The 25,314-nt window shown below is 31.0% G+C and overlaps 2 protein-coding genes across 2 annotated transcripts in view; one reads left to right on the top strand and one right to left on the bottom strand.

Annotated features, from left to right (window-relative positions):
• Positions 1–421: 421 nt before the first annotated feature.
• Positions 422–4,879, top strand: LOC139502850 (uncharacterized). The gene is made up of 3 exons (XM_071292477.1): positions 422–539; positions 2,483–4,147; positions 4,725–4,879. Exons 2-3 carry the CDS (start codon positions 2,486–2,488, stop codon positions 4,737–4,739), a joined length of 1,677 nt encoding a protein of 558 aa, XP_071148578.1. The 5' UTR covers positions 422–539; positions 2,483–2,485; the 3' UTR covers positions 4,740–4,879.
• Positions 4,880–8,237: 3,358 nt separating this feature from the next.
• Positions 8,238–25,314, bottom strand: part of LOC139503433 (histone-lysine N-methyltransferase EZH2-like) — a 30,708-nt gene continuing 13,631 nt past the window's right edge. The window contains exons 4-18 of the mRNA XM_071293213.1: positions 22,501–22,611; positions 22,021–22,234; positions 21,321–21,441; positions 20,738–20,898; positions 19,856–19,947; positions 17,919–17,967; positions 17,094–17,206; positions 16,691–16,788; positions 15,714–15,892; positions 14,995–15,108; positions 13,572–13,633; positions 12,487–12,582; positions 11,488–11,569; positions 10,904–11,069; positions 8,238–8,480 (exon numbers count right to left, since the gene is read on the bottom strand). Coding sequence (XP_071149314.1) covers positions 8,423–8,480; positions 10,904–11,069; positions 11,488–11,569; positions 12,487–12,582; positions 13,572–13,633; positions 14,995–15,108; positions 15,714–15,892; positions 16,691–16,788; positions 17,094–17,206; positions 17,919–17,967; positions 19,856–19,947; positions 20,738–20,898; positions 21,321–21,441; positions 22,021–22,234; positions 22,501–22,611 — 1,716 coding nt within the window. The 3' untranslated portion in view covers positions 8,238–8,422. The remainder of the gene's footprint in view (positions 8,481–10,903; positions 11,070–11,487; positions 11,570–12,486; positions 12,583–13,571; positions 13,634–14,994; positions 15,109–15,713; positions 15,893–16,690; positions 16,789–17,093; positions 17,207–17,918; positions 17,968–19,855; positions 19,948–20,737; positions 20,899–21,320; positions 21,442–22,020; positions 22,235–22,500; positions 22,612–25,314) is intronic.

Here is a 25,314-nt window from a genome sequence, read left to right as displayed (position 1 = left end):
TGAGGTAAACTATTTTATAATTTCAATTGACTCTCAATAAGTTATGTTTAAATTTAATAAATCAAATTGATATAAAAAATAAAATAAAAACAAATTGTCTTTGTTCTCTTATACAAAAAAAAATATTTACACATTTGTGTTTTTGTAACCTAGTTGCTAATCCTGCTTTTTTTAAAACTTTATACTCATAGGCCCTGCCTATTTTCAAATTTCATCCTAGCACCCCCCTCCACCCCCAAGCCCCCATACAAAAATCAATTGATAGCTCTCTTAGTTTATAATGATAAATAAAATATAATAGAGAAAGTCTTCACCAAAGTTTTTTTTTTTAAATCTATCTTGAGAGGTAAGATAATTATTCAATGTTGTGTCATTTAAATGTTACAGGTATGATCTATATATATATGTCATTCAGATATTATCTGATTACATGGATCTTGTTTGAACATGTATAATTTACTTCCTGGTAGGCGGACGTTTAGGAAAATAGAGATAGAAAAGAACATTGAAAATATGTGACTGTTTTCTATATCGAAGAGGTAAATTATTAGCGACAGTCTTGTTATATTTAAAAGATCATGCGGTGGGCCTCGTCTTTTTTCTTGTAATTTTAGTTTTAAACATTTCTAAAAATTGAGCTGCGTAGAACAGAAATCGACTTTATGTAAGTGCAAATGTACATGTACATTTATACGACTTTGGTTGATTTAAGAGCTTTTAAATACATACGGAGGAATGAAAGATGAATATTGTCTTGTTTTAAAGGACTCTTATAACAACTCAATGTTAAAACAGTTACAGACTTTCAGAAGGGATGTTTTCAACCTAAATATTGATATTCACTTGCATAAGGTTGATTTCTATCTGACGCAGCTCAATTTTATTTAATTGTGTTCTTGAGTTTCTTTACTAAAATCCAGTAATTACACCATATTGTTTTATTTTAGGCTGTAAAATAGTACTGGCTTTACAGTTTGATATTTTGTTTTAAATACCAGTTTAAATTACAGGACTCCATTCATTCAAGATGGATGTATAAGTACGTCGTTACGTTCAATTATTTTACCTCATTAGATTAAACTTATTTTCTAATCATTATTAGACTGCTATTCGTTTGGGAGGCTTAAATATGTAGTTTCTGCTGCAATTGCCCTACCGTTGTCAAATTTGAAAAATTATACAAACTTGGATCGGTTAGGACACTTTTGATTTTTTTTGTTTGAGGACTGCCCTCAATGCAGTTATAACATCTAAACTGTCACAACCTTTGGAAATTTAGAGTTGTGCCAGTTCACATCGAAAATAACTATTTTCATTTGGCATATCTCTGTAATCTTTGCGCCGTGTTTGGAAATTTTAAAATTGTATCAGTGTCTGTGGTGTTCGCTCAAATTGTATAAATTTCAAGATTTAGAAAAAGTTTCTCAGTTTGAATATATTTACATGATTCATTTGCCATCGTGCTATTATTGAAGAAGGATATCTGTTATCCGAAATATTTAATATTTGTTCATTTTATAGTTATTTAATGGTGATGTTGTACCCTTTTTGACTTGTTATATATTATATTTTGTAGTGTACAGAATCATATTACATGATCCATCGCCCTGTAAGATTGATCGTTGACTATTTATTCAGTCATTAAATATTTAAAAATGATATATAACTATATAATTACTGGCTTTTATCATGTTTAGTAAAAACAAATACTTAATAAACTCATCATAGATACCAGGACTAAATTTTGTATATACATTTCACCTTAATTGATGTTAAACTGAGCTATTGCACACAAGTTATACCCCTTATGCCTATTGTATTACAGGTTTCTTATTATGCTCACATAAAAATTTATTCTAAATCTCACGAAGACAAGATTTATACTTTCTTAGAATAATTTCAATTATGTGTAAGGATATGCTAGGGTTGGGTTAGAATTGAAGCTCATTTGAAAACGCATTACAAGGAAAAGAATGCTCACATAAGGTTTAAATAATAGCTTGATAATGATAATACACCTGCATACTTAATATCATTAACCTACTTTTTGTTGTCCACGTAATCCGACTTTATCAAAAACTTAAACATTTAAATAAAGCAAACGTTTCAAAGTAAATAAACCATGACTGAGGAAGATCAGCTAAAAATCAGCTGACTCTTATATTTTGCTTTTGTGAATTTATCAAGGCTGTATTTTAACTTATTCATATCTGTCCAAAAGACATTTAAACCATAAGTGTCAAGCAGACAGTACTATGTGCAGTCTCAAAATGGATATTGTGTTCATGAACAATACAGATACAAAATTTTGGAAATCATTTTTAAGTTCAGAAGTGTATTTCCTCATGTATAACGCGGATTCTTTGATGTTTGGATATACTCATGGTCCTTTTTGGTTGCATCAATTCTTCTGAAATTAAATTAGTTTATAGTTGAACTATAACATAGTGAAGCAAGTTCGCTAACTTTTTTAATTTTTCAGGTCATGGCATCCAGTAAACCTATACTATGTGGACCTTGTGATAAAGGAAAAGTAAACTCTAAAGCTGCCATTTGGTGTTATAACTGTGACGAAGGATTATGTGTAACATGTTCAAGTCATCACAAAAGATTAAATGGAACTCATGATCAGAAGACCATTGATATTACAAGTTATAAACTTTCCAAACCAGCTATCAAAATAGAATGTGACAAACATGGTCAACAGCTCAGCCTATACTGTCCCAGTCATCTTATGCCTTGCTGCGATGAATGTATTTCTACAAGTCATTCGAAATGTACAGGAATAAAAAAATTAACAAGTGTGGTGGAGAAAACCAACATTGAAAAATCGAAGGATTCTGTAGAGACAGACATAAATTCTTTTTTGAGATTTTTTAAAGTATTGGTCAGCAACAAATCAAAAAATATTAAAACATCAGAACATAAATATTTAGGTATAAAGAAATCAGTTGAAGAAATTAGAAAGAGAATAAACCAACATTTAGACCACCTGGAGAACGAGTTATGCCAAAAAGCAGATATTGTTTGGAATCAGGAAAAATCAAAAGGTGCAGCTTTCATTTCTGAAATTGAAGGGAAATTAGAAAACTTAAAAGAAATGAAAGAAAATGTACATACAATTACAAAACATAACACACCAAAACTCCAATCATTTCTAGGTGTTCATCAGATTGAACAACAAGTACACCAATTTCAAAAGTATGCTGATAATCTGGAAGATGACGAGAGAGCCAAAGAAATTGACCTCACAATGAAACAAAATGATGAGATAGAAAGTATACAAAGTAAATTAGAATCGATAAAATCTTTAGGAGAAGTTGTGGTTGTAAAGAAAGAAATATATTTAAACAAGGATCAAGGAGTGAAGAGGGGAGCACAAGCGAAATTAAGAGATCAATATAACATACACAACATGACAATGGCTATTAAGACAAAGATACAGATCAACGAGGTGATAATATACATTATTTGCTTGATTGATGGGAGAGTAATTGTAGTGGATAAGAATGGTAAAGTTAACCTTCATACTTCTGATGGGAAACTTCAGAAACATTTACCATTAACAGATTTAGCGTGGCGTGTTACACAAACCAATCAGAACACAATTGCTATAACTTCTCCTGGCAGAGGCATTCAGATATACAATATTGAGAAGGAAACAGTAACCAAATTTATCGAATTAGCCAAAACATGCTGGGGAATATCATTCTCCAATAATTCTCTAGCTGCAGGTTTGCATAATGATGAAATCACTATAATAGACTTGGAAGGAAATTCACGGATTTCAATACAAGTTCAGAGTAAATCAGACCTCGATAACTTTGTTTACCATAATGACAAAATAATATATAGTGACTATCGAGGAAAAGCAGTTACCTGTATTGAAGAATCTGGTAAACAGATCTGGCAATATAAACAGAATTTATCAGGACCAAAAGGACTTTGTACAGATGTTTATGGAAACTTTATTGTGGCAGACCATGAATCTAACAGAATAATAGTAATATCAAATGATGGACAGGATAGTAAAGTACTGATTAGCGAAGATGATGGACTAAAGAGTCTTTGGTGTATTTGCCTTAAACAAAATGAGTCTTCCGGTTATATTTGTGAATACCGTGGTACATTCATGGCAAAATTTAAAGTCATAAGAAACCTCAAATCAAAAAAAAATAATGCATATGACTTTTATAACTCAATGGATAGTTTTCATTATAAAACTTATGTACATATACTTTTTTCTGAAGAAAATTCTTTAATTTATCCATATTTAGAAGAAGTTTACTTTATTTGAATAGCTTCCTTCCAGCAAGCTATTCCCCCGACATATTTTCCGTATGCAAGGTGACCTCAGTGTGACCCATCTCGTAAAAATCCGGTGACCACAATACGCATGGATGTCCTTAAAATAAACTATTATCTGAATTTACATGTTAAACACGTGCTCAATTTCCATGCTTTTTTGTTTATTTTTCGTCAATTGTTGACAAACAGGTGACAATCGTTAAACTTCGGCTTCAAAACACGAACTTTAATTACCTGCCATATTTTCACAACAACACTGACCGATTGAGAAAAAAAATTGACAATTATACGAAATTTACACGAAAAAAATGATAAATTCGAGCACAGAAGACGAAGTTTAGGATGTTTGTATGCATTAGTTCAAGAATTGGAAGAACATTATTTTTCACCGGTCACTCGTTTCTTATGACTTTAAGTTTTCTTATGGATAACATACACATTTAGGAACCCTATACTACCTTCTTAAGAAAGATTTAACATATAGGACAGTAGCAAGTAGATATATTTGCATGCGAGAGGAAATAAACTGCCTTTGATCATTGTTCTTTTAATAGAATAAATGTTTTTTTTTTCTAATTGAATTTCACAAATTGTATTGTTGGAAAAAAGTAAAATAACAAACATACCAAACTCCAAAGAAAATTGACATGCGTGCAGACACTAAAATGTCTCACCTGCTTTATTGACTAAAGTTTTGATATTGATATTCCTAAGTTTAATGTTCACTACAAGTATCACATTTACTTAACATGATTCAAGCAAATGAGGTTAAAGTCAGATCAACACAAGAGTGCACACGCTGAAATGTATCGCCTTCTTTACTGATCATTGATATTATGTTGATAGTCCTAAATATAAAGCTTTATTTTACCTGTCAGTTGACCTATTGCTTATAGTTTAAGAAAAACAGACCAAAACACAAAAACATTAACACTGAGCAATGAACCGTAAAAATGAGGTCAAGGATAAATAAAACCTGCACGACTGACATATAGATCATAAAATATTTCCATACACCAAATATAGTCGATCTATTGCATATAGTATTAGAAAAAAGACTAAAACTCAAAAACTTAACTTGACCACTGAACCATGAAAATGAGGTCAAGGTCAGAGGACACCAGCCAGCTAGACATGTACACCTTACAATCATTCCATACACCAAATATAGTAGACCTATTGCATACAGTATAAGAAAAACAGACCAAAACACAAAAACTCAACTATAACCACTGAACATGAAAATGAGGTCAAGGTCAGATGACACCTGCATATTGGACATGTACACCTTAGAGTCGTTCCATACACCAAATATACTAGACCCATTGCTTATAGTATCTGAGATATGGACTTGACCACCAAAACTTAATCTTGTTCACTGATCCATGAAATGAGGTCAAGGTCAGGTGAAAACTGTCTGACGGGCATGTGACCTTGCAAGATACTCACATACCAAATATAGTTACCCTATTACTTATAATTAGAGAGAATTTAACATGACAATCAGTCCTAACTTTTTTTCAAGTAATCACTGAACCATGAAAATGAGGTCAAGGACATTGGACATGTGACTGACGGAAACTTCGTAACATGACGCATCCATATACAAAGTATGAAGCATCCCGGTCTTCTACCTTCTAAACTATAAAGCTTTTAAGAAGTTATCTAACACAGCCGCCGCCGGATCACTATCCCTATGTCGAGCGTTCTGCGACAAAAGTCGCAGGCTCGACAAAAACCAGAAATACATGTAAACCTTACAATCATTCCATTCATCGAATTTAGTTGATCTATTGCTTAGAGTATACAATAGACATTCAAAACCACGAGTATCATATTGACCAATGAACCATGATAATAAGGTCAAGGTTGACTATTACATGTAGCATCTAAGAACAAAGTTAAACAAAAAAATTAAACAGTTAACAATGAACAATAAAAATGAGGCAAAATTCGGATGCCAGAGAGACATTCACCTCACTATCTACCATACACAAAATTGAGTTGATCTAAATTTCAATTCTTGTGATGAGTTTATTTGCTTAAAGTTCCCGACACACAGATCTAGACCAAATCACAAAACCTCAATACTGAGCAACGAATCGTGAAAATAAGGTGAATGTCAAATAAAACCGACCATGTTCATAGCAAAATCATGCATTTCATACACATTACTTTAACCACTAATCCACGAAAATGTGGTCAAGATTAGATGATACTTGTCAGATAGACATATACAACTTATAATCATTCCATACAATAAAATATAGTTGTCCTTTTGCTTATAGTTATAGTAACACAAATCAAAACACGAAAAACTTGACATGGACAATGGACTTTTAAAATGAGGTCTGGATCAAAGTATTTACATACACAAATTATTTAAATATAGTTGACCTATTGAATTAAGTATTTGAAAAGACCAAAACACATAAAACTTAACTATGACCACTGAACCATGAAAATGAGGCCAAAGTCAGATGAACCCTGCCAGAAAAACATGTATACCTTACAATTCGTACATGCTTTGAATATAGCATCTCAGAAACAAACTAAAACAGGTAAAAATTGACCAATGAATCATGAAAATGAGGTCATTGTCAAGACAGATATATATAAATATAGGAAGATGTGGCATGAGTGCCAATGAAACAACTGTCCATCCTAGTCACAATTTATCAAAGAAAACCATTATAGGTCAAGGTACGGTCTTCAACATGGAGACTAGGCCGAACAGCAAGTTATAAAGGGCCTAAAAAAACATTCAAACGGGAAAAGCAACAGTCTAATGTTCACCTTACAATCATTCCATACACCAAATATAGTTGACCCTTTGTTAATAGATTAGACACTTATGACACTTACCAGTAGGTCATGTACACCTTACAATCATTCCATACACCAAATATAGTTGACCCTTTGTTAATAGATTAGACACTTATGACACTTACCAGTAGGTCATGTACACCTTACAATCATTCCATACACCAAATATAGTTGACCCTTTGTTAATAGATTAGACACTTATGACACTTACCAGTAGGTCATGTACACCTTACAATCATTCCATACACCAAATATAGTTGACCCTTTGTTAATAGATTAGACACTTATGACACTTACCAGTAGGTCATGTACACCTTACAATCATTCCATACACCAAATATAGTTGACCCTTTGTTAATAGATTAGACACTTATGACACTTACCAGTAGGTCATGAACACCTTACAATCATTCCATACACCAAATATAGTTGACCCTTTGTTAATAGATTAGACACTTATGACACTTACCAGTAGGTCATGTACACCTTACAATCATTCCATACACCAAATATAGTTGACCCTTTGTTAATAGATTAGACACTTATGACACTTACCAGTAGGTCATGTACACCTTACAATCATTCCATACACCAAATATAGTTGACCCTTTGTTAATAGATTAGACACTTATGACATTTTTTTTATTTTTATCTAATTTCACCTTAAAAATAATAGGTAAACAGATGAAAACACTTTAGGTTGTACCTAACACTACAGGAAGATATTAGCTGAACATTTTAATTACTTAGTTGTTGACGGAATATTAAGCTTTTCCATGATAAAATTAGAGTTTGTCAAACTGCTATATAACCAGTGTTATATGATAAAATGGTTGGTTCAAATTTTCTGAAATTTTTATATTTTTCTCAAAAGGTCAAAGTAAATACTTTGTTAAAGTTTTATGAAAATTAAACAAGCCAAATTAGTTTCAGTGAAGGTGTTGGGTACCACTTTAAGATAATATCATGAGTCTGAAACGCTTTTCTAGATTTACCTCCCTCAAGAAGGCAAAAAAATGAAAATAAATGAAAGCCGAGAATGTACTATAAGTACATAAACATTTGAAGACCTATATGACAAATAAAAGAAGACATTCTTAAGATAAAATCTTTATTCAGATAAAGCTGGCTAATTGTACAAAGAATTAACTTTTCTTTTTGTTAAGAGAAACAAAGAACACATTTTTCCACTTTCCTGTCATCTTCTCTACTTAACCAGTTTGATAAGTCAGTTTTAAACAGTCACATAGTCAATTTATAGGATTTTTGGATGATATCTATGAGTATTTTATGAATTTTCATCTCTTTCTATGCCAACAAACTTCAGCTGTTCTGTAGGACCATATCTGTTAAAAAATAATAAAATACTATGAATGCATTCATTTTTTTTCGGCTTTAGAGATTAGATCTTCAATAACTTTAGTACACAAAGAATAAAGGGCTGCGCTTTAGCGCATGATAAGCCTGTTGCTCTTTTAACTTGTCTTTTATGCTTTAAATGAATTTATATGATCAACTAGAAATATATATACAAATCAAAAGGGATGTTACATTAATATATTCACCAAAGTTTCATAAAATCCCCCTTTTTTAAGTATAAAAATTCATTACTTAAGAAAACGTAAAATCTAAAATTTATAAAAATGGAAAGGGAGCTTATGTCAATAGATATAAACAATTTATCAAAGTTGCATACAATTTTGTGAAAGTGTTAGTTATTGTCCCAAAATTGGAAAATCCCCCCTTTTTTAAGCATAAAAATTCATAACACGGAAATGTAAAATCTGAAATTTATAAAAATTGAAAGGGAGCTTACATCAATAGATATAAACAATTCACCAAAGTTTTATGGACATTGGTGAAAGCCTTTTTGAGTTATTGTCCGAAGTGTTGAAAATCCTCCTTTTTTATGAATAAAGCCCCATAAATCCAAAACTTAAAATCTGAAATTTATAAAAATTGAAAGGGGGCTTACATCAATAGATATAAACAATTCACCAAAGTTTCATGGACATTGGTGAAAGCCTTTTTGAGTTATTGTCCGAAGTGTTGAAAATCCCCCTTTTTTTATGAATAAAGCCCCATAAATCCAAAACTTAAAATCTGAAATTTATAAAAATTGAAAGGGAGCTTACATCAATAGATATAAACAATTCACCAAAGTTTCATGGACATTGGTGAAAGCCTTTTTGAGTTATTGTCCGAAGTGTTGAAAATCACCCCTTTTTTATGAATAAAGCCCCATAAATCCAAAACTTAAAATCTGAAATTAAAAAAAAAAGAAAGGGAGCTTACGTCAATAGATATAAACAATTCACTTAAGTTTCATGGAAATTGGTGAAAGTGTTTTTGAGTTATTGTCCAAAGTGTGGACGAAGGACGGACGGACAGACGGACAACGGTATACCATAATACGTCCCTTCTAAAAGACGACGGGCATATAAAAATTAGAAAATTACATGTTATGGATTACTCTACTGTGAAGTTGGCTAGGATTTAGCATTACAATGCGTTGACAGAAATATATCAGTTTACAGAGAGAGATTTCCTAAATAACCGAATGCATGAAGGGTCCTTGTTTTTTTTCTATATGTATAAAAGTATGTTTCTCCTCTTTGCATTTTGAAATTCATGTGAAAGATGACAATTCCTGCTTGATATTTTTGTAATTCTCACTGATTTTGCTCATGTTTTTATAATGATGGCCTTTAGTGTATAGTTATAAGTATTTGTTTTTTTTCTGTATTTTAAATAAAAACACATATAAAGAAAATTATAAGTGTTATGATTTTAACAAATCATGTGTTAGTATTAAAATGCACAATTTGTTTAAATTTAATTTATTTATTTGATGATAGTTTTGTCTTGAGTAGATAATTGTTGTCTCCTGAATGAATTAAAATGTGACCAGTTATGACCCTACAATATTTTCTTGAAAGATGTGGTTATCTATAAATAATTTAATTTTGGATGTAATGTGTCTTCTGATTGGCTGACTGCGTTTTTTCTATCAGCTTAAAGACATAATTGAGTCATGTGACAGTGACATCTTCAATGTTTTTTCATGATTTACTCCAATTTAAAATGGAATTTAGAATTAAATTATAAGGAATGACTTATATTTTTTGTCTATTCGAAATAACATAAAAAAAAGTGGTGCACACTTTAAAATACATACACAGCTACGGCCTTTATTCAGTGTGCACCATATTTTTGATGGTATTTCTTCATAGACAGAAAATGTATTACAGTCATTCCTTAAATAATATAGTGACACATGTCAATTATGATACCTTAGGCCAAGTTCGGATGGAACTAGGGTTCTGACTAGAGTTTCATATGAATGGTAAATAATTTTGAAGAGTAACGTCTCTAGATTACCAGAAGTACAAGGCCCCTACTCTGAATATGTTTACATTCAAATTTGATGGGATTGACGTCATAACATCCGGGATATCAAGTCAATCTCTATGAACCCTTCCACACCCCAGGGTTCCTCTAGTGTTAATGGCGGGAAAGCTATATCCAATCATAACAGGTGTTAAATATGACCATGTCAATTTCATCAACTCTAGATATCCATCCGAACTTGGCCATAATGAACATTGTTTTTAAAAAAAATATCAATAACATACATTTTTAAATTTAAAAACTTCTACTCAAATTTTGTTAAATATTGTATTTTCAAATATCCAGCTTTTAAGATATGATATTAAACTATTATTATTATAACAGTTAAGATATAATTCTGTTAGCTTAACAACAATACCTATAATCAAAGAAAAGTTCTTCTCCAGCATGTATAGGTCTCTTCCCAAATATCCCAATCCTGTGGTCACCATTCACCATCATTACTTTAGCGTAACAGTTTGGATTAACAGAATGATTGGCGAATCTGATTTTGTTCCCTTTCCTGGTAGCATCAACAACAAAGTCTGCAGAGAGACACAAGTATTCATGTAATATTCTAAAATTCCCCCCTATTCAAAGATTTTAAAATAACAAAGATGGAAAAAAATGTTTTTTCTGATTGTTTCTGAATATAAAGGGAATTTTCTTTGATTATTTCTATGATTTTCAGAAATTTTTCAAATTGGCCTAGATCCACTTCCCCTCCAAAAAAAAAACAACAACAAAAAAAAAAAAACAAAAAACAAAAAAAAAACAAGAAAACAAGCACACTTTTTTATTTATTTAAAAATGTTAAAAGTACCTTTATAACTAATATTCACATCAAGCTAGCAAGTATGATGTATTTCAAATTCACATCTGTTTGGATTCATATATACACTATTGCTTTATTTTTATAGAACTAACCAAATGAGACATTAAATCAACTGAAAACTCACTTACCATTATTCAAGTTGAACAAAAAGCTACACATGTATTTATCATAAACTTTTCCCCTTCTGTCAGCCTCATCTTGAGAAATAATCTGAAATATACATGATATATACATCTGTAATTTAACACAGTAACACTATGCATAGAGATTCCATTCTAAATGGATGGGAGAAGGTATGAAAGCAGGTTTTATTTTTCTACATTGGTAGTGTGTCTTTTATTGTATGCAAAAAAAAACCATAACATAATAATAAATTAAAAGTAAAAAAAAAAATGTATGCTGGTTGTTGCACAATACTGAAGTCACTCTCCCCCCTCTCATATCCATTTATAAAGAGTAGTCCAAACAAACAATTCTTGAATATTTTCTCTATTTTCTCTGTTAATCATGAGGAGGAGAAACTAGTGGCTCTAAAGAGCCTGTGTCGCTCACCTTGGTTTATGTGCATATTAAGTTTTTGTATACTCTGTGTTGTATTTGTAAGTATTTCATTAACTTCAATCAAGACTTGGAATACTTTTGTTATAACTTCTTTTCATATAATAAATTCTAGCTAAAGTACACAGCTGAAAGCAAATAAGATTATGAAGACAAGGACATACATTTACTTTATCAGTTTAGATCATTTAAAATGTGTGTAAATTATTTTCTTTCTCTTTCATAACTGCTTCTGGTAAGCGATATACTAATTTGAAATTAGGATAGACACAAAAGAGATTATGCGGTTAAGGATTTTAGATTTTGAGTTGCCAAGTGCAAATCCAAGCAGGATAGTCAATGACGTCATTATTGTCCAATGGAAAACAAGTATGAAAATATACGAAAAATATGATTACGAAACTATTCATCAGGGTAATAGTCTGAAACTATTCATCAGGGTAATAGTCTATGAAACTATTGACTGGCAATTGTCTGTGGAATGAATTAACACAACTATTTCATAACTTTTTACATAGAAAAATATACTGAGGTATAATAACAACTTATATCAGTTAAGAAATCCTTACCTCTCCACAATATTCTGAGATGAAATCATTTTTCTCCACAGCTTCTTTTGTGTAGATTCCCCAACCAGCAACTTCTGATGGGGCTAAAAGAAGATGCTGAAAAAGTACAACAAAATATGGATGATGATAACTGAAAGATGACTGGTGCCTAATATCCAAAATAGCAGTACAAAAATTAAAAACTAAATTAACCCCCCAAAAAAAATAATTGAAAAAATTGAGAAAAAAATACCCCCCCCCCCCTTTAAAAAATTTGCAATCCGAGCCTTCCCTTTGTTGTATGCAACCCTGTTGTTCAATTTCAGAGATATTTATACACATTAAAAAAGTAATTGTCTGAAATATGCTTGTATTACCCCTAATTGCTGACCATTAGGGGCAAAATGCAATTACCTCCAAACTCAAGCGCAGCATGGAACTGATGGTACAATTTCAAAGAGATCCTTTTACTTACATACAAGTTATAATATAAAATACAACAAAAAATGGCAGATAGACTGACACATAACAGTTGATATTTTCTCCCTAAAGTGCTCTTTAACTATGGGCATATAAACAACTTTTTAGAAATACCTTTAAAAAGACAGGTTTGTATTGATTTCACATTTTCTCCACTATTAAAATCTCTACTAAGTCTCTAAAACATTATTTCTCTATTTTTTGTGCTATTTTCACATTTCCTAAACGGTGTGAGAAAAAATTTCTCATCACTAGTGAAATATTTGTTATCAGCAAATGATTGGTCGAAACTAGATTTTGACGTTACATTTTCTTGATTTCTTCTCAATTTTCCTATTGTGACGTCCTGAAAAAAAGGCGACCATGTCTGATGACAACCCATAGAAAAAACACAACTTTTAGCAACTGTTTGAAAAGGAGGGATAAAAATTATCAGAGAAACAGATTCCACCACTATAACTCGTGTAATACGAAATTTCTTCACTCTCAACAGTTAAATCTAAATTATATAAAAAGCTCCGCAAGCTATTTGCTTTAATTATCAAAATTTAATTGTCTCGAGTGGAGAAATATCATAACATTCATGTTGCAGTTATGGAATCTATATTTCTCTTCCTCAAACTTACCTTTCCCATGCCTCTTTGTACACTGACATTCTTACAGGAAATCTTTGCTGTATCAAACTGATCTGTAACATAGTAAAGTATCATAATTATTTCAAGTTATTTTAAAACAGGGAATTTTTTTAATCTATGGTTAAGTTTCATTACGGTTTAACTGCTTTGCTTATTATTGTTTCATAACTATCTTATTTACCTTGAATTCAATTTCAATGTTATATACGTAGAATAATGACATTTTGGTTTTAAGACTGACTTTCTCATCTAGAATAGTATGAGGGGGGGATGATATTCAAGTAAATGAAGTCAGAATATGTATCAAAAGTAAAATACAACTTTTTTGAAATAATATGAAATAACATGAAATAAAATAACTATTTTAGACAAACAAAACTATAGCATTGTATAGGTGCTTGGTTGTATGAATAAAGTTGTGTACATTACTGCAAAGTAAGAAATTATTATGTTGTTTTATTATTGCGAAAAATGCAACAGGGTTATAATCACGATAATTTAAACTCAAATTTAAAAATTTTAAAATGAATTAAACAGGACTTTTCTCACTTTCGCAAAACATTGCAAAAATTAAAGTGGTATTTTTGTCCAAAATGACAAAATGACAATAATAAATGCACACAATCATTTCTGAATTGACAGTATATATTCCATTCAGTATCATTATGTGATGTCATTAACAAAAAAAAATAATTTCAAGTATAACAACCTGTCCATGATATAATCTATCAGACAGAAGGACAAAACGGAAAATGTTCAAATTGCTGATAAATTATTTTATGGAGTTGTAGAATCAACAAACTATAGAGGGAAAAGTTTTCATTTGTGTTGATTAACAACTGTAACATTGAGAGTTGTAATTTAATTGTATTACACATTATCAATATTTGCAAATGTGTAATTAAACATAAGGCCATGTTATATTCAGAATATTCTGATAACCCAATCACTAAAATTCATGCTTTTTTATGCCCCACCTACGATAGTAGAGGGGCATTATGTTTTCTGGTCTGTGCATCCGTTCGTCTGTTTGTCCATGCGTCCATCTGTTCGTTCGTTCGTTCGTCTGTCCTGTTTCAGGTTAAAGTTTTTGGTCGAGGTAGTTTCTGATGAAGTTGAAGTCCAATCAATCTGAAAGTTAGTATACATGTTCCTTATGATATGATCTTTCTAATTTTGATGCCAAATTAGAGTTCTGACCCCAATTTCATGGTCCACTGAACATAGAAAATGAAAGTGCGAGTGGGGCATCTGTGTACTGGGGACACATTCTTTTTTGTCTATAATTATGTTTACGGGATAATGGACCACGGGAAACACTGATTTGTATACAAACCTGCTCCACATATAGAACAAAGGTCAGGGTCAGGATCAGGGATAAGGGGCCAGGGGAAACACTGATTATTATACAAACCTGCTCCACACATTGAACAAAGGTCAGGATCACATTCTCTGACAGCCAGAAAACATGGACATTGTTTTGTGTTACACTGTGCTTTACAGCGACATCCTGGGAATCTATTCTCACCTAAAATATACCAAACACAATGTTTAACAATGCAACAGTTTGATGAGATGAGATTTTAGTTAAAGCTGAACTTATTACTAATGTGGTACAAAACATTTACTCATTAAATTTATATAAAATATTGACAAAATATTTACCTTGACCTGTTGACAAAAATATAAAAAATTCTAAAAACTAGAACCAAACACTTTATAGGAAAATATTCATTGCATATTAGGCATTTTATCAAACATGTCAAACACTAATTTTCATCATTTAGAAGCTTAATATTTTGTTACCAATAGAATGTAATTAAAACATTCAGCTGATTTTTACAGGGTTATCTCCCTGTAATGTTGTGTAAAACCTTAGGAAAAGAAGTAAGCACTTTTTTAGGGTATCTTCTTCTTAACATAAATTACATCTATAAAGTAATGTCGATTCATTTGTTTTATTGGATGGAATAAAACATTGTATTTTCATAGACAATTGATTTCATAGCTTTGCCTAAGTCTATTGGAGATGTGTACTTCATTAACAATTAAATTCATACAAATCTATAATTCAACATATAATAGCAAGGCAGCAATGGCAAAATCTTATTATTGTGACACTTTTTTACTTACAATCACCGCTACACTGACAAAACTTCTCACAAAAGTTCTGTGCATGTATACAGGGACAATTCTCATCACATCTCTGTCCAGGATGGTCACATGGTTGATAATTGTACACAGTTTTAGATGTACTGTCCTTCTTTAACTGGATCTTACGACAATGCATTGACCATAATCTGAAGAAATCACTGTAAAAACATCGGTTAATCATGCCTTCTAAAGTGGGGAAGAATCTTAATTCAATGAATTCTTATATTAAATTATTTTCAACTCTATCTTATCAATAAATACCCTTAAACAATCATAATCTTTTTTTAAATATATTTCCAAATATTTAAGATTACAGTGAAACATATTTAAGAGACCACTTTTGGGAGAGTTGATGGTATTTTAATACAAGTTCAATCTTTATTAAATGCATTACAGAGGGACCTAAAATTAATGGTTTCAGAACACAGGTTTTTGTTTAATATAGGTGGATTCTGAAGCAGTTTTTTTTAAAAGGGACTATGGGGTATGGGTTTTACTCATTGTAAGAAGCCCTGTTGACCTATAGTTGTTAATTTTTGTGTCATTTTGTCTCTTGTGGAGATCGATCTAGAGTTGTCTCATTGGCAATCAAACCACATCAAATATTGACTGTATTTACAATGTTAATAATTACACTCTTAATTCTACATGTAAATGGAATCCTGTAAGATCACTCTTCAAATGACATTGTTTGAAAACAAGTGAGAATGTATAATATTTAAAGTCTTAGCATTTCATAGGTCAGGGTAATAAAACAAAAATCGAGGAAATCAAGCACAAAAAAACCAACAAGTGACCATATTCAACCCATTAATTCAGGAACATGTGAAGTAATGAATAAAAAGTTTAGCATTTTTTTTTAAACCTTTACAGAAGTAATTTTTTACCAAAAAACTATATATTTCATTTTTCCTCTATACAAAGATATCTGTAAACAATTATATCTCCTGCTCTACCTGTGTTTTTTCTTTGACTTTTTCCTTGGGGGAGTCTGCATCTTGTCTTCACTGGTATCTAATAAATGGGCTTCTTCTTTAATGGCAAAATCTCTCACCTGAAAATAACATCAAAATATATTAAATAGGGGTGAGTGGCCTTGGTTTCAAGAGTTTGGACTTAGACACTATTTTTTTCACCTAAAACTGCCGATTATCCAATTATGTTGTTCTTTCAAATATTTTGTATGTAGGGAAAATGTAAACAAATTTAATGTCAAATTAATCCTAGATCATTCTTGCACAAAATAAAGATCAGAATGACCAAGTCCGTGCATGAACATTCCTGAAATATTCTCTTTGAAAATAATTTGGTCTACAGTACCAAGACCTCACTGAATGGAATAATAATACAAAAACTAACCTGTGTGCATGTTTTAGTGCCAATTATTTTGGCGATGTTACAATGATTGTTCCTGTACATATCTAACAAAACACGGAACAAAGATTCTTCAGCTCCTGTCCAAACACTGCTTTCTAAAATACAAAAAAATATAAACAAAATTATAATTTATAACATTACACGACCAATTTTTTATGTGCCTGTCCTGGGATAAGAGTCTGTGGTTGTCCTTGTTAAAAATTAGACTGTCGGTTTTCTTGTTTGAATTGTTTCACATTTTTCATGTCAAGGCCTTTTAATGCAAACTATATGGTACATATTTTTCTCATTGTTGAAGGTCAAATAGGTGCCTTTAATTGTCTCATTGGCATTCATATCCCATCTTCATATTTTTATATTATAACTGACTACTGTGAAAATAGATAAAAAAACCTACAAAATTTATAAACTTACTTTATTGTTGACTGTGAAAATTTATTTATATACCAAGCTAGCAAGTTGAAGTATATACATTGCAACATTTATTTAAGTTTTACTGTGGTAAAATGGTAAAGTATTTACAAATCAATTTATTTAGAGCTCCGAATGACAATGATGATAATCATAGTTTTATTTTGTTGTAGAAACTGATGAGTAACAAAAAAGATAATGTAAAGAAATGTACTATCTACCCTAATCTAAACAGCTGATATTTTGGTGTATTATTTTTAACTTGGTAATCATCTTAGTGAGAAACTGAAAAGATTCAGCACAATGTTTTTTTTTTAATGGAAGATCATCACTGAAGACCAACTGGTCGTTAATAATGTAAATTGGGTTAGTATTAGAGAATTAAATATAATCAACCTGGTTCTAAACTTGTGCTTTCCATTGTATTTTCCTTATCATCTGATTTCTGAAAAATCAAATTAAAACAGGATTAATGGCATAGAAATGGATATATCTATTATTGGAATAAAGGCATGTTATTAATATCTAGATAAAAACAAAAACAAAATTATTCACAGTACCGTCTTTTGGTATGTATAACACGCACATTTATACCCTAGGTCATGTTTCTTGTAAGAGGGGTGGGTGTTATACATGACTACAAACAATTTCTTAGTCTTTTTTTCAGGTCTAAACTCCGACAGAGAAATTTCCAAGTGAAGTGAAGAGTACGGAATATGTTTGCTAAAACCTCGATTGTTTTTATGTTTTACATGTTATAATTGTAATATGTATCGTATTGTTCTTGATTTGTCATGTTTTATTCAAATAAAATACATTTTATATCTTTGTTGTTACGTTTATTGTGTAAATTTGTCCATCTGTTTTGCAATCAGGAAATTTGCCAAGTCTTAATAAAGACACATTAAAGCTTTTACTGTCGATTAAATTAGCCTCTGTGTTCCTTGTTGTCATAACTTACTGTTTTTGTATGTGTTCATCAAAGAGAGTTGAAGAAAAGTGTATGAAAATTGAATAAACCACGCTAGTTTTGAAACGATAAACCACCATTTTTTCTAATGTATTGATCAGGTGATCGCAAGTCATGTGGGTCAGTCATGTGACTTAATATTGTAAAGTGATGATATTTACTCTTTGAAAAATTTATTAGGAAAAATACGTTTTTACTTTGTAACTTTTCAACTTTTAAACAACTATTTAAAACCATTCAAGAAATTATGATTGAAAACATGATAGTCCCATAATTGTAACCTGAACGAATTTAATTAGGAACAAGGACAACCTGTCACTGATTTGTTTTGACATCGATTAGACCCGTTGATTGAGGTGTGATAATCCGGATTAACAGCTAGAATCATCAAACAAAAAATAAAAACAATGAGATTTTAACAATTTATTACAGCACTAATGACATTAGTTATAATTATTAGACTGATTCGTAATTATTTTATTGTTTGAATCAGAACAATAATTTGGACATTTAATCATGTCCTTGATACTCAAACCATTTATTAAATTTGGATTAAAATATTTATCTCAATCTAATAAAATTCTTCTTCATTTGTTAGAATACTTTCAATTTCATATTAATTACGTATTCCGTACAGAATTCTCCGACATTGGTGTTCATTTTAAAAAACTTCCTGTTTACCGATAAACTTCCTGTTTGCCGATTTTGGAGCTGTAACTTTTCCGAAAATGTCTAGGAGTATATATTATATGACCAATAAACTTTTTTTCTCTTGTTTCTTAGACCACAAAGGGGTGCACACTATACACAAATGCGCACTATACACACCAAAAGACGGTAGATTCATCTTGTAAACTTTGCTCCTTAAAATTAATATGAGTAAAAAAAAATTAAAAAAAATAAGACTGAACGTGGTGTCCAAATATAAGTTTATTATTTGTCTGTTTGTCTTTCTTTGTTAGCTATGGCAATGACAGTTTATGTTCGATCTATGAGTTTGACTGACTTTCTGGTATCTTTTGCCCCTCTTTCTTTGTCAAGGATTATTGAAAAGAAAAAGAAAACAACCAGATATTAAACTGAGAACTGATCAGGCTGACTAAGTTTCTTCAGTCAATCCAATCCCTGCCTTCAACTGGAAAAAATGTTATCTTCAAGGTCATTCAATGATATTACTGTAACCCTGGATACTTCTGCTATCTCTATGCCTTAACTTTTAACAGTGGAGTTCAATTCAAATAAATGTCATTAATTTCTACAATCTATTAACACAGGGCATATTAGCTGCATATTATGCCCTTGCCAAATAAGCAAAAATAATCACAGCACTAAAATTAACACATTTACAGTAAATTAATTTTACCTCTTTCAGGTAACAATAAGGTCCACATAGTTCTGTATCCAGTTTTGTTTCAGGCATTTTTCTTGTTAGCATACTAGGTGTTGGATGGTAAGCTATTACAAAATGTAAACAAGATTAATTTCTGTGTCATTTTGGTCTCTTATGGAGAGTTGTCTCATCAGCAATCATACCACATCTTCTTTTTTATATAGATAGGACACCATGTACCACTCTAACTATCACACTTCCTTTTTCAATGAATCACAAATGCAACATCCACGTCCGACATACTTCATAATAAACATTTCAACATTATTAATTATTTTATAATTCAAAGGTACTGTACTATGACATAAAAAGCCTTCCGCAACTTGAATAGCAGGTGAGACAAAAATTCTGCTGTTGATAATCGAATAATGTAAATCTCAGAGTTTTCCTATGTTGTTCCGAATTGATTTATGAGGTTTGAATATTGATCAACTACTATTGACTTAATCTATTACCTTGAGTTTTTGGTTGTTTCTACTAAATTTAATCCCAACTTGTCTTTAAAAAACAAGATGTTTGCCATGTTTGGATTGTATTAGAGCAGGCAAAAGCTCCCTCTGCAGTGATTAGAGGCAATGTAATAATACCTTGTGTCTTTTGTTTTAGGGACTTATTTCTGAGGGGTGTTTTGTCCTAGACCCAATTTGCACATTTTTTTATCACTTGTCATAGATTCCTCCAAATGTCTACTGTTTTTATCTAGGTACTCATGTTTCATCAACCAATCAAAACTGTTTGCAATGAAACAGCCAAGAGTGATGAAAGTAGTGTTAAAATTAATAACAATCAATCAATCCAAAATCTTGTATTTTTAAGTTGCTGTCACAAATCTCAAAAAAATAAACAATCACTTACGATGAAGAAAACAATCATATTTATAACACCTTCTGCAGAACAGTGTATGAAAGGAATGCATGGTTTGTTCTCTGGGTACAGACTGAGCCTGTGTTCCGTCAATGTTAGGGGTACACTCTGGGGGTACAGGATTATCTCGTGATTCTATGATTTCTTTATACCTGAAAATATAAGTAGGTTTATTCTTTAGGGTATGGTTTCAATAAAATTATATATGAGACTCAAGCAAGGCACTTCAAAATTGAGATTTGGGCAGATGTTTTTATACATGAAAAGTGTCTGAAATCCTGAACTTCTCAAAAATTCTATATCCCATTAAAAACATTCAGTACAATTAAATCCCATAAAGAATCTACAATTACCTCTCTGAGTGAATTTAATGTTTAGATGTCCCTATCAAATTGAATTACAGATTCTGTGACTACACATTACCAATAAGGATCTAACAATGCTCTCTTCTACTTTATTTTCAAATGCATAACAGATTGTTATATGACATCAATAGTTAATTTGTAGGAAAATCTCTTGTAGAGTGACATGGATTCTAAAATAGCGATTAGGTCTATTGTTTCTAGAGACTTACTTTTCTTTAAGTTCATCAGGTGATCCTTTTTCTTTAAACTGATTGGATATAGCCTCAAATATAGAGTTACTTGGGAAAATGCTCTTTTTAGATTCATCATTTGATGTTATAATGTCAGCATCTGTAATCAAATATATTTTGGTTTACATAATGTACAATGTCAGCATATCAGTGATATGTAATCAATTTTTTTTGAGTCCGTAAATTAAGAGCTGTTCTATTCAAACATACAATTAGGCAAAGAAAAAGAAAAAAAATACACATTTGTCATAGAAACAAAGCAAAAATAATTGAGTTTAATTATTGACCCTGCTTCCCAAACTACATGTTTTCTTTTATTTTGTTATTCAGGTTAGTGGTCATCTTGTTGGTAGCTGTTCTGTTCAGGTGATGATGGTTTTTTTAAAAACTTTTTTGACGTATGGCCTAGACAGGAAAAAAAGAGACAACATTTTCTGAACTCATATCCAGCACATGATTGTTTTTTTTTTTAAAACAATCACCATAATAAATATATAATGCTGAAGCACACATTAGGATTCAGGATTTTCTCGCTTTGTTGAAGACCCTTTGGTCAAATTTGTTTGTTTTTGCTTTTTGGTCTGTTTATTGTGTCATTGACACATTCCCGCATTCCCCATTTCCATTCTCAATTTTATGCAACAGTTCTGAGTTTACACAAAATAATTAAACCACTTACTGCTTTCATCATCTTCTAGTTCTGGATCAGGATAGTTAAGCCACATTGAGTTCACAAGTTCAACAAAAGTCTCATCATCAAGAACTGTACTGGTCTTTTCACCATGAACTTTCCCTTCATAATTCTTCAGTAATTCTTCAATGAAGGCGCCATCTTGTTCTAGAATGTCATCACCCATGTAAGGGATATTGTGTAGTACTGTTTCATCTTCAACCTGACGTAATAAATAATATTTTCAACTATATAAAGGATATTATAGATCTTGAAACAACAGAAAAATCTGAATGGAATGAACAATTGTACTGTTTCACTTGGATTTCAAGCAATCAATTAGATCATAATTTATATAGCCTTACTTGACAGCATTAACTCAGGCAACCTCCTTTAAACTTACAAATATTTCATTTTGCAAAATAAATAATTTCCATCTTTAAGTAAGTTATCAGACAAAATATAATCTTTACTGAGTATGTGTTTTACCATATAATTTTGTGTTAGAGTTGACCATGTATACATGGTAGGGATAGCTTTAATGGCATTCATTAGTCGAAGGGTTGTGGCCTGTGTTTTACCGCCTCCTTTGATTTCACACTGCAAAAGAAAAAATAAATTACAAGTAATTCAATTATCATTTTGATTTCATGGTTTCATATATTTTGGTATCAACAGATTTTTTATGTCTCTTTTTAATATATATATTCAATATTTTTTTATTGTGCAACGGAAAATTTTCTGATTCCATTAAGGCAAACCCACTTTGCAGTACCTTAAGTTAATATTGTTTATTTTTTTCGATCTCACCCGACCAACCGTCCTTCAGACCCCAGAATCAAAAGTTTTTAAAGCTGATGTGGGAAAAAAAATAATTTGTATCCCTAACGACCGTTTTTTCTAAAATAAAATAAAAAATTCTAAGTCCCTCGATATTTTTATCGCCCCAAAAGAAAACAACTCTAATTTTAAATTCGAGGCTTATTTTTAGAATGTACTGGAAAGTGGAATCTTCTTGGCTAATTATATATGCGGGAGCATGTGCAGTAGTTATTTTCATTTGTCAGTGTTTGAACATGGCAACACAACACGTCCTATTCAATGTTCAAGGCGGAAAGTGTGGCCATTTCGCGGAGAAAAAAATATTTCTAAATTTTACAGAAAGTAACACCTTTTTTGACATTAGCAATGAAATTCATCCAATGTCAAGTAAGACGATACACCTGCACAATGTGACCTTTCACCTGGAAATATAGTTTCGTATACAAAATTCCACTTCTCTCAGGTTTACACTTTCAGTATTAATGGTTACAATTTACAATTAAAAAATGTTAGGCTAGGTCTTGATTTATTTATTTAGTTAAGAGTGAAACACAAAAAGTCAGAATACGAAAATTTTGATACTTTTTATTCAAAATGGCGCATCGTGGTTTACTTGTACTATACACACGCGAATAACATTAAACGAAATCAATCTTTGGAAGATTTCACTAGATTATGGCTTTATCATTGAAGGGTTCATCTTTCATTGATATTCAGGATTCAGGTACACTGTTAAGATGCAATGACACAAATTTTACCAAATCCGAAACAATGCGGACATTGGATCAAAGGCTGATTTTTATGCAAATTACTAGGTCAACACTAGATTGTTTATTTTATTTAAAAAAAATAACAAAGAGTAGTCAAGAATACTTTTATTTCTAAATAATACAAAGAGTTGTCAAGAATACATTATAACATTGACAACACATGATGTTTCTGTTTACTTGGCCAAACCTCGTTCAACATCGTATCCCAACTATGGAAAAAAAATGGCATAAAATCCTATAGTACTGCATAGTCCGCACCCCTTCCATCCATTTCATTCCCTGGGTAAATCAAAGTGATGGATATCACTCATGGAAAGATTAGAAGAGTAGTTTGAATTATTTCATATTAAGGTATGGTGGGGGGAAATGAACATTTATAAAGCACTATTGCTGAAAATTGCATTTACAGCATGTCTTTAGAAGGAAACTTGCTTTTCCTGTATGAGGATAAAGGTGCTCAAATTAAATAATATGGGTCTCTAAATTTGCACAATTTTATTTAAACTGCAGTTTATCTCTTATCCAAATTATGTTGCCGGTTCTGAACATGTTTCAAAAAAACAAAAAAAATACAAAAATTCTTCTAGTAAATGTTACCAAATATCCTTGTAAGACATGAATTTAGACCAACAGCTAAAAACTTTAAAGTGCCAACAAAAATAATCTAAAAATGTTGTTTTGGGGCATTTTGTAAGTTGAAACAGAGGTTATATGGCATTGAAAATTAAAAGTTTTAGAGTGCCTTTTGATCAAATTTTAATGTATTTTTCAACACAGGGCATTTTCAATTTTATTTTTCAACCTAAACTAATTAAAAAACTAATGTTATTGAAATGTGGATTCTTTCTTGATTGCAAAAATATATATTTACTTCTAATAAAAATTCAATTGACTAAAATAGATATAATGATTGATGGGAAATAAACTAATAAACAATGTTTTTTTATAATTAAAAGTTTATAAATTTTAAAACTGTTTAAAGCCAATTCCTGATAAAAAAGTGAACTAATCTAAATTGTTGATTAATTACAGATGATTATTGGAAATTTATCAAGTAAATTATAGGCCATACTTGAATACCTTTTATATATACATATTTATATTCATATTTCATTTTTTTAAGATCTTGCTATTCCATTAATCATTTATCTTTCAGATATAATTTACAGAATTACTTTATGTAATGTAGATCAAAAGTAATTGGCAATAAATAAATCTATCATCCTTATAAATATCAAACAACTAATACACACATTTGTGTAATCAATTATGAGGTCAAATACTTGTGTATTAAGAATTAGATGCATATTGGAGAAGTCTGTACAATTATGTAAGCCTGATGTAGATAGGTAATGTGGTCAATTTGATTGGCAGTTTGGGAGGTGGGGCATTGTAATTAAAAGTCCACCTTGTCTCTGATTGTTTAGTGATAATGACAGTTGTCAATCATACTAGTTGAATCAATACCCACTTAACCTAATCAAAATGTTTTTAAAAAAGCCTGCACATCAACACACATTAATGACATTCTTGAATGAACTGCTCCAATAATATACCCAGTTTTTTCAGTTTATTTGTGTATTATGTGCACATACATGAGAACTATAGGGAACTATATTTTAGTGTGAATACATTTAGTAACAGTAGCTAACCTGTCCTGTTGTTAGGGAGGGTGGTGCCTAAGTAAAGATTTAGAACAAGTTCTAATCTT

The sequence above is a fragment of the Mytilus edulis genome, chromosome 14 (assembly GCF_963676685.1).
Source record: "Mytilus edulis chromosome 14, xbMytEdul2.2, whole genome shotgun sequence".
Lineage (NCBI taxonomy): Eukaryota > Metazoa > Mollusca > Bivalvia > Mytilida > Mytilidae > Mytilus > Mytilus edulis.
The sequence above is the reverse complement of the archived record's forward strand: the minus strand, read 5'-3'. Positions and strand labels throughout refer to the sequence as shown.

What these genes read in the sequence shown, in the direction of transcription:
- LOC139502850 (XM_071292477.1), top strand. Translation starts at nt 2,486, where the DNA reads ATGGCATCCAGTAAACCTATACTATGTGGACCTTGTGATAAAGGAAAA.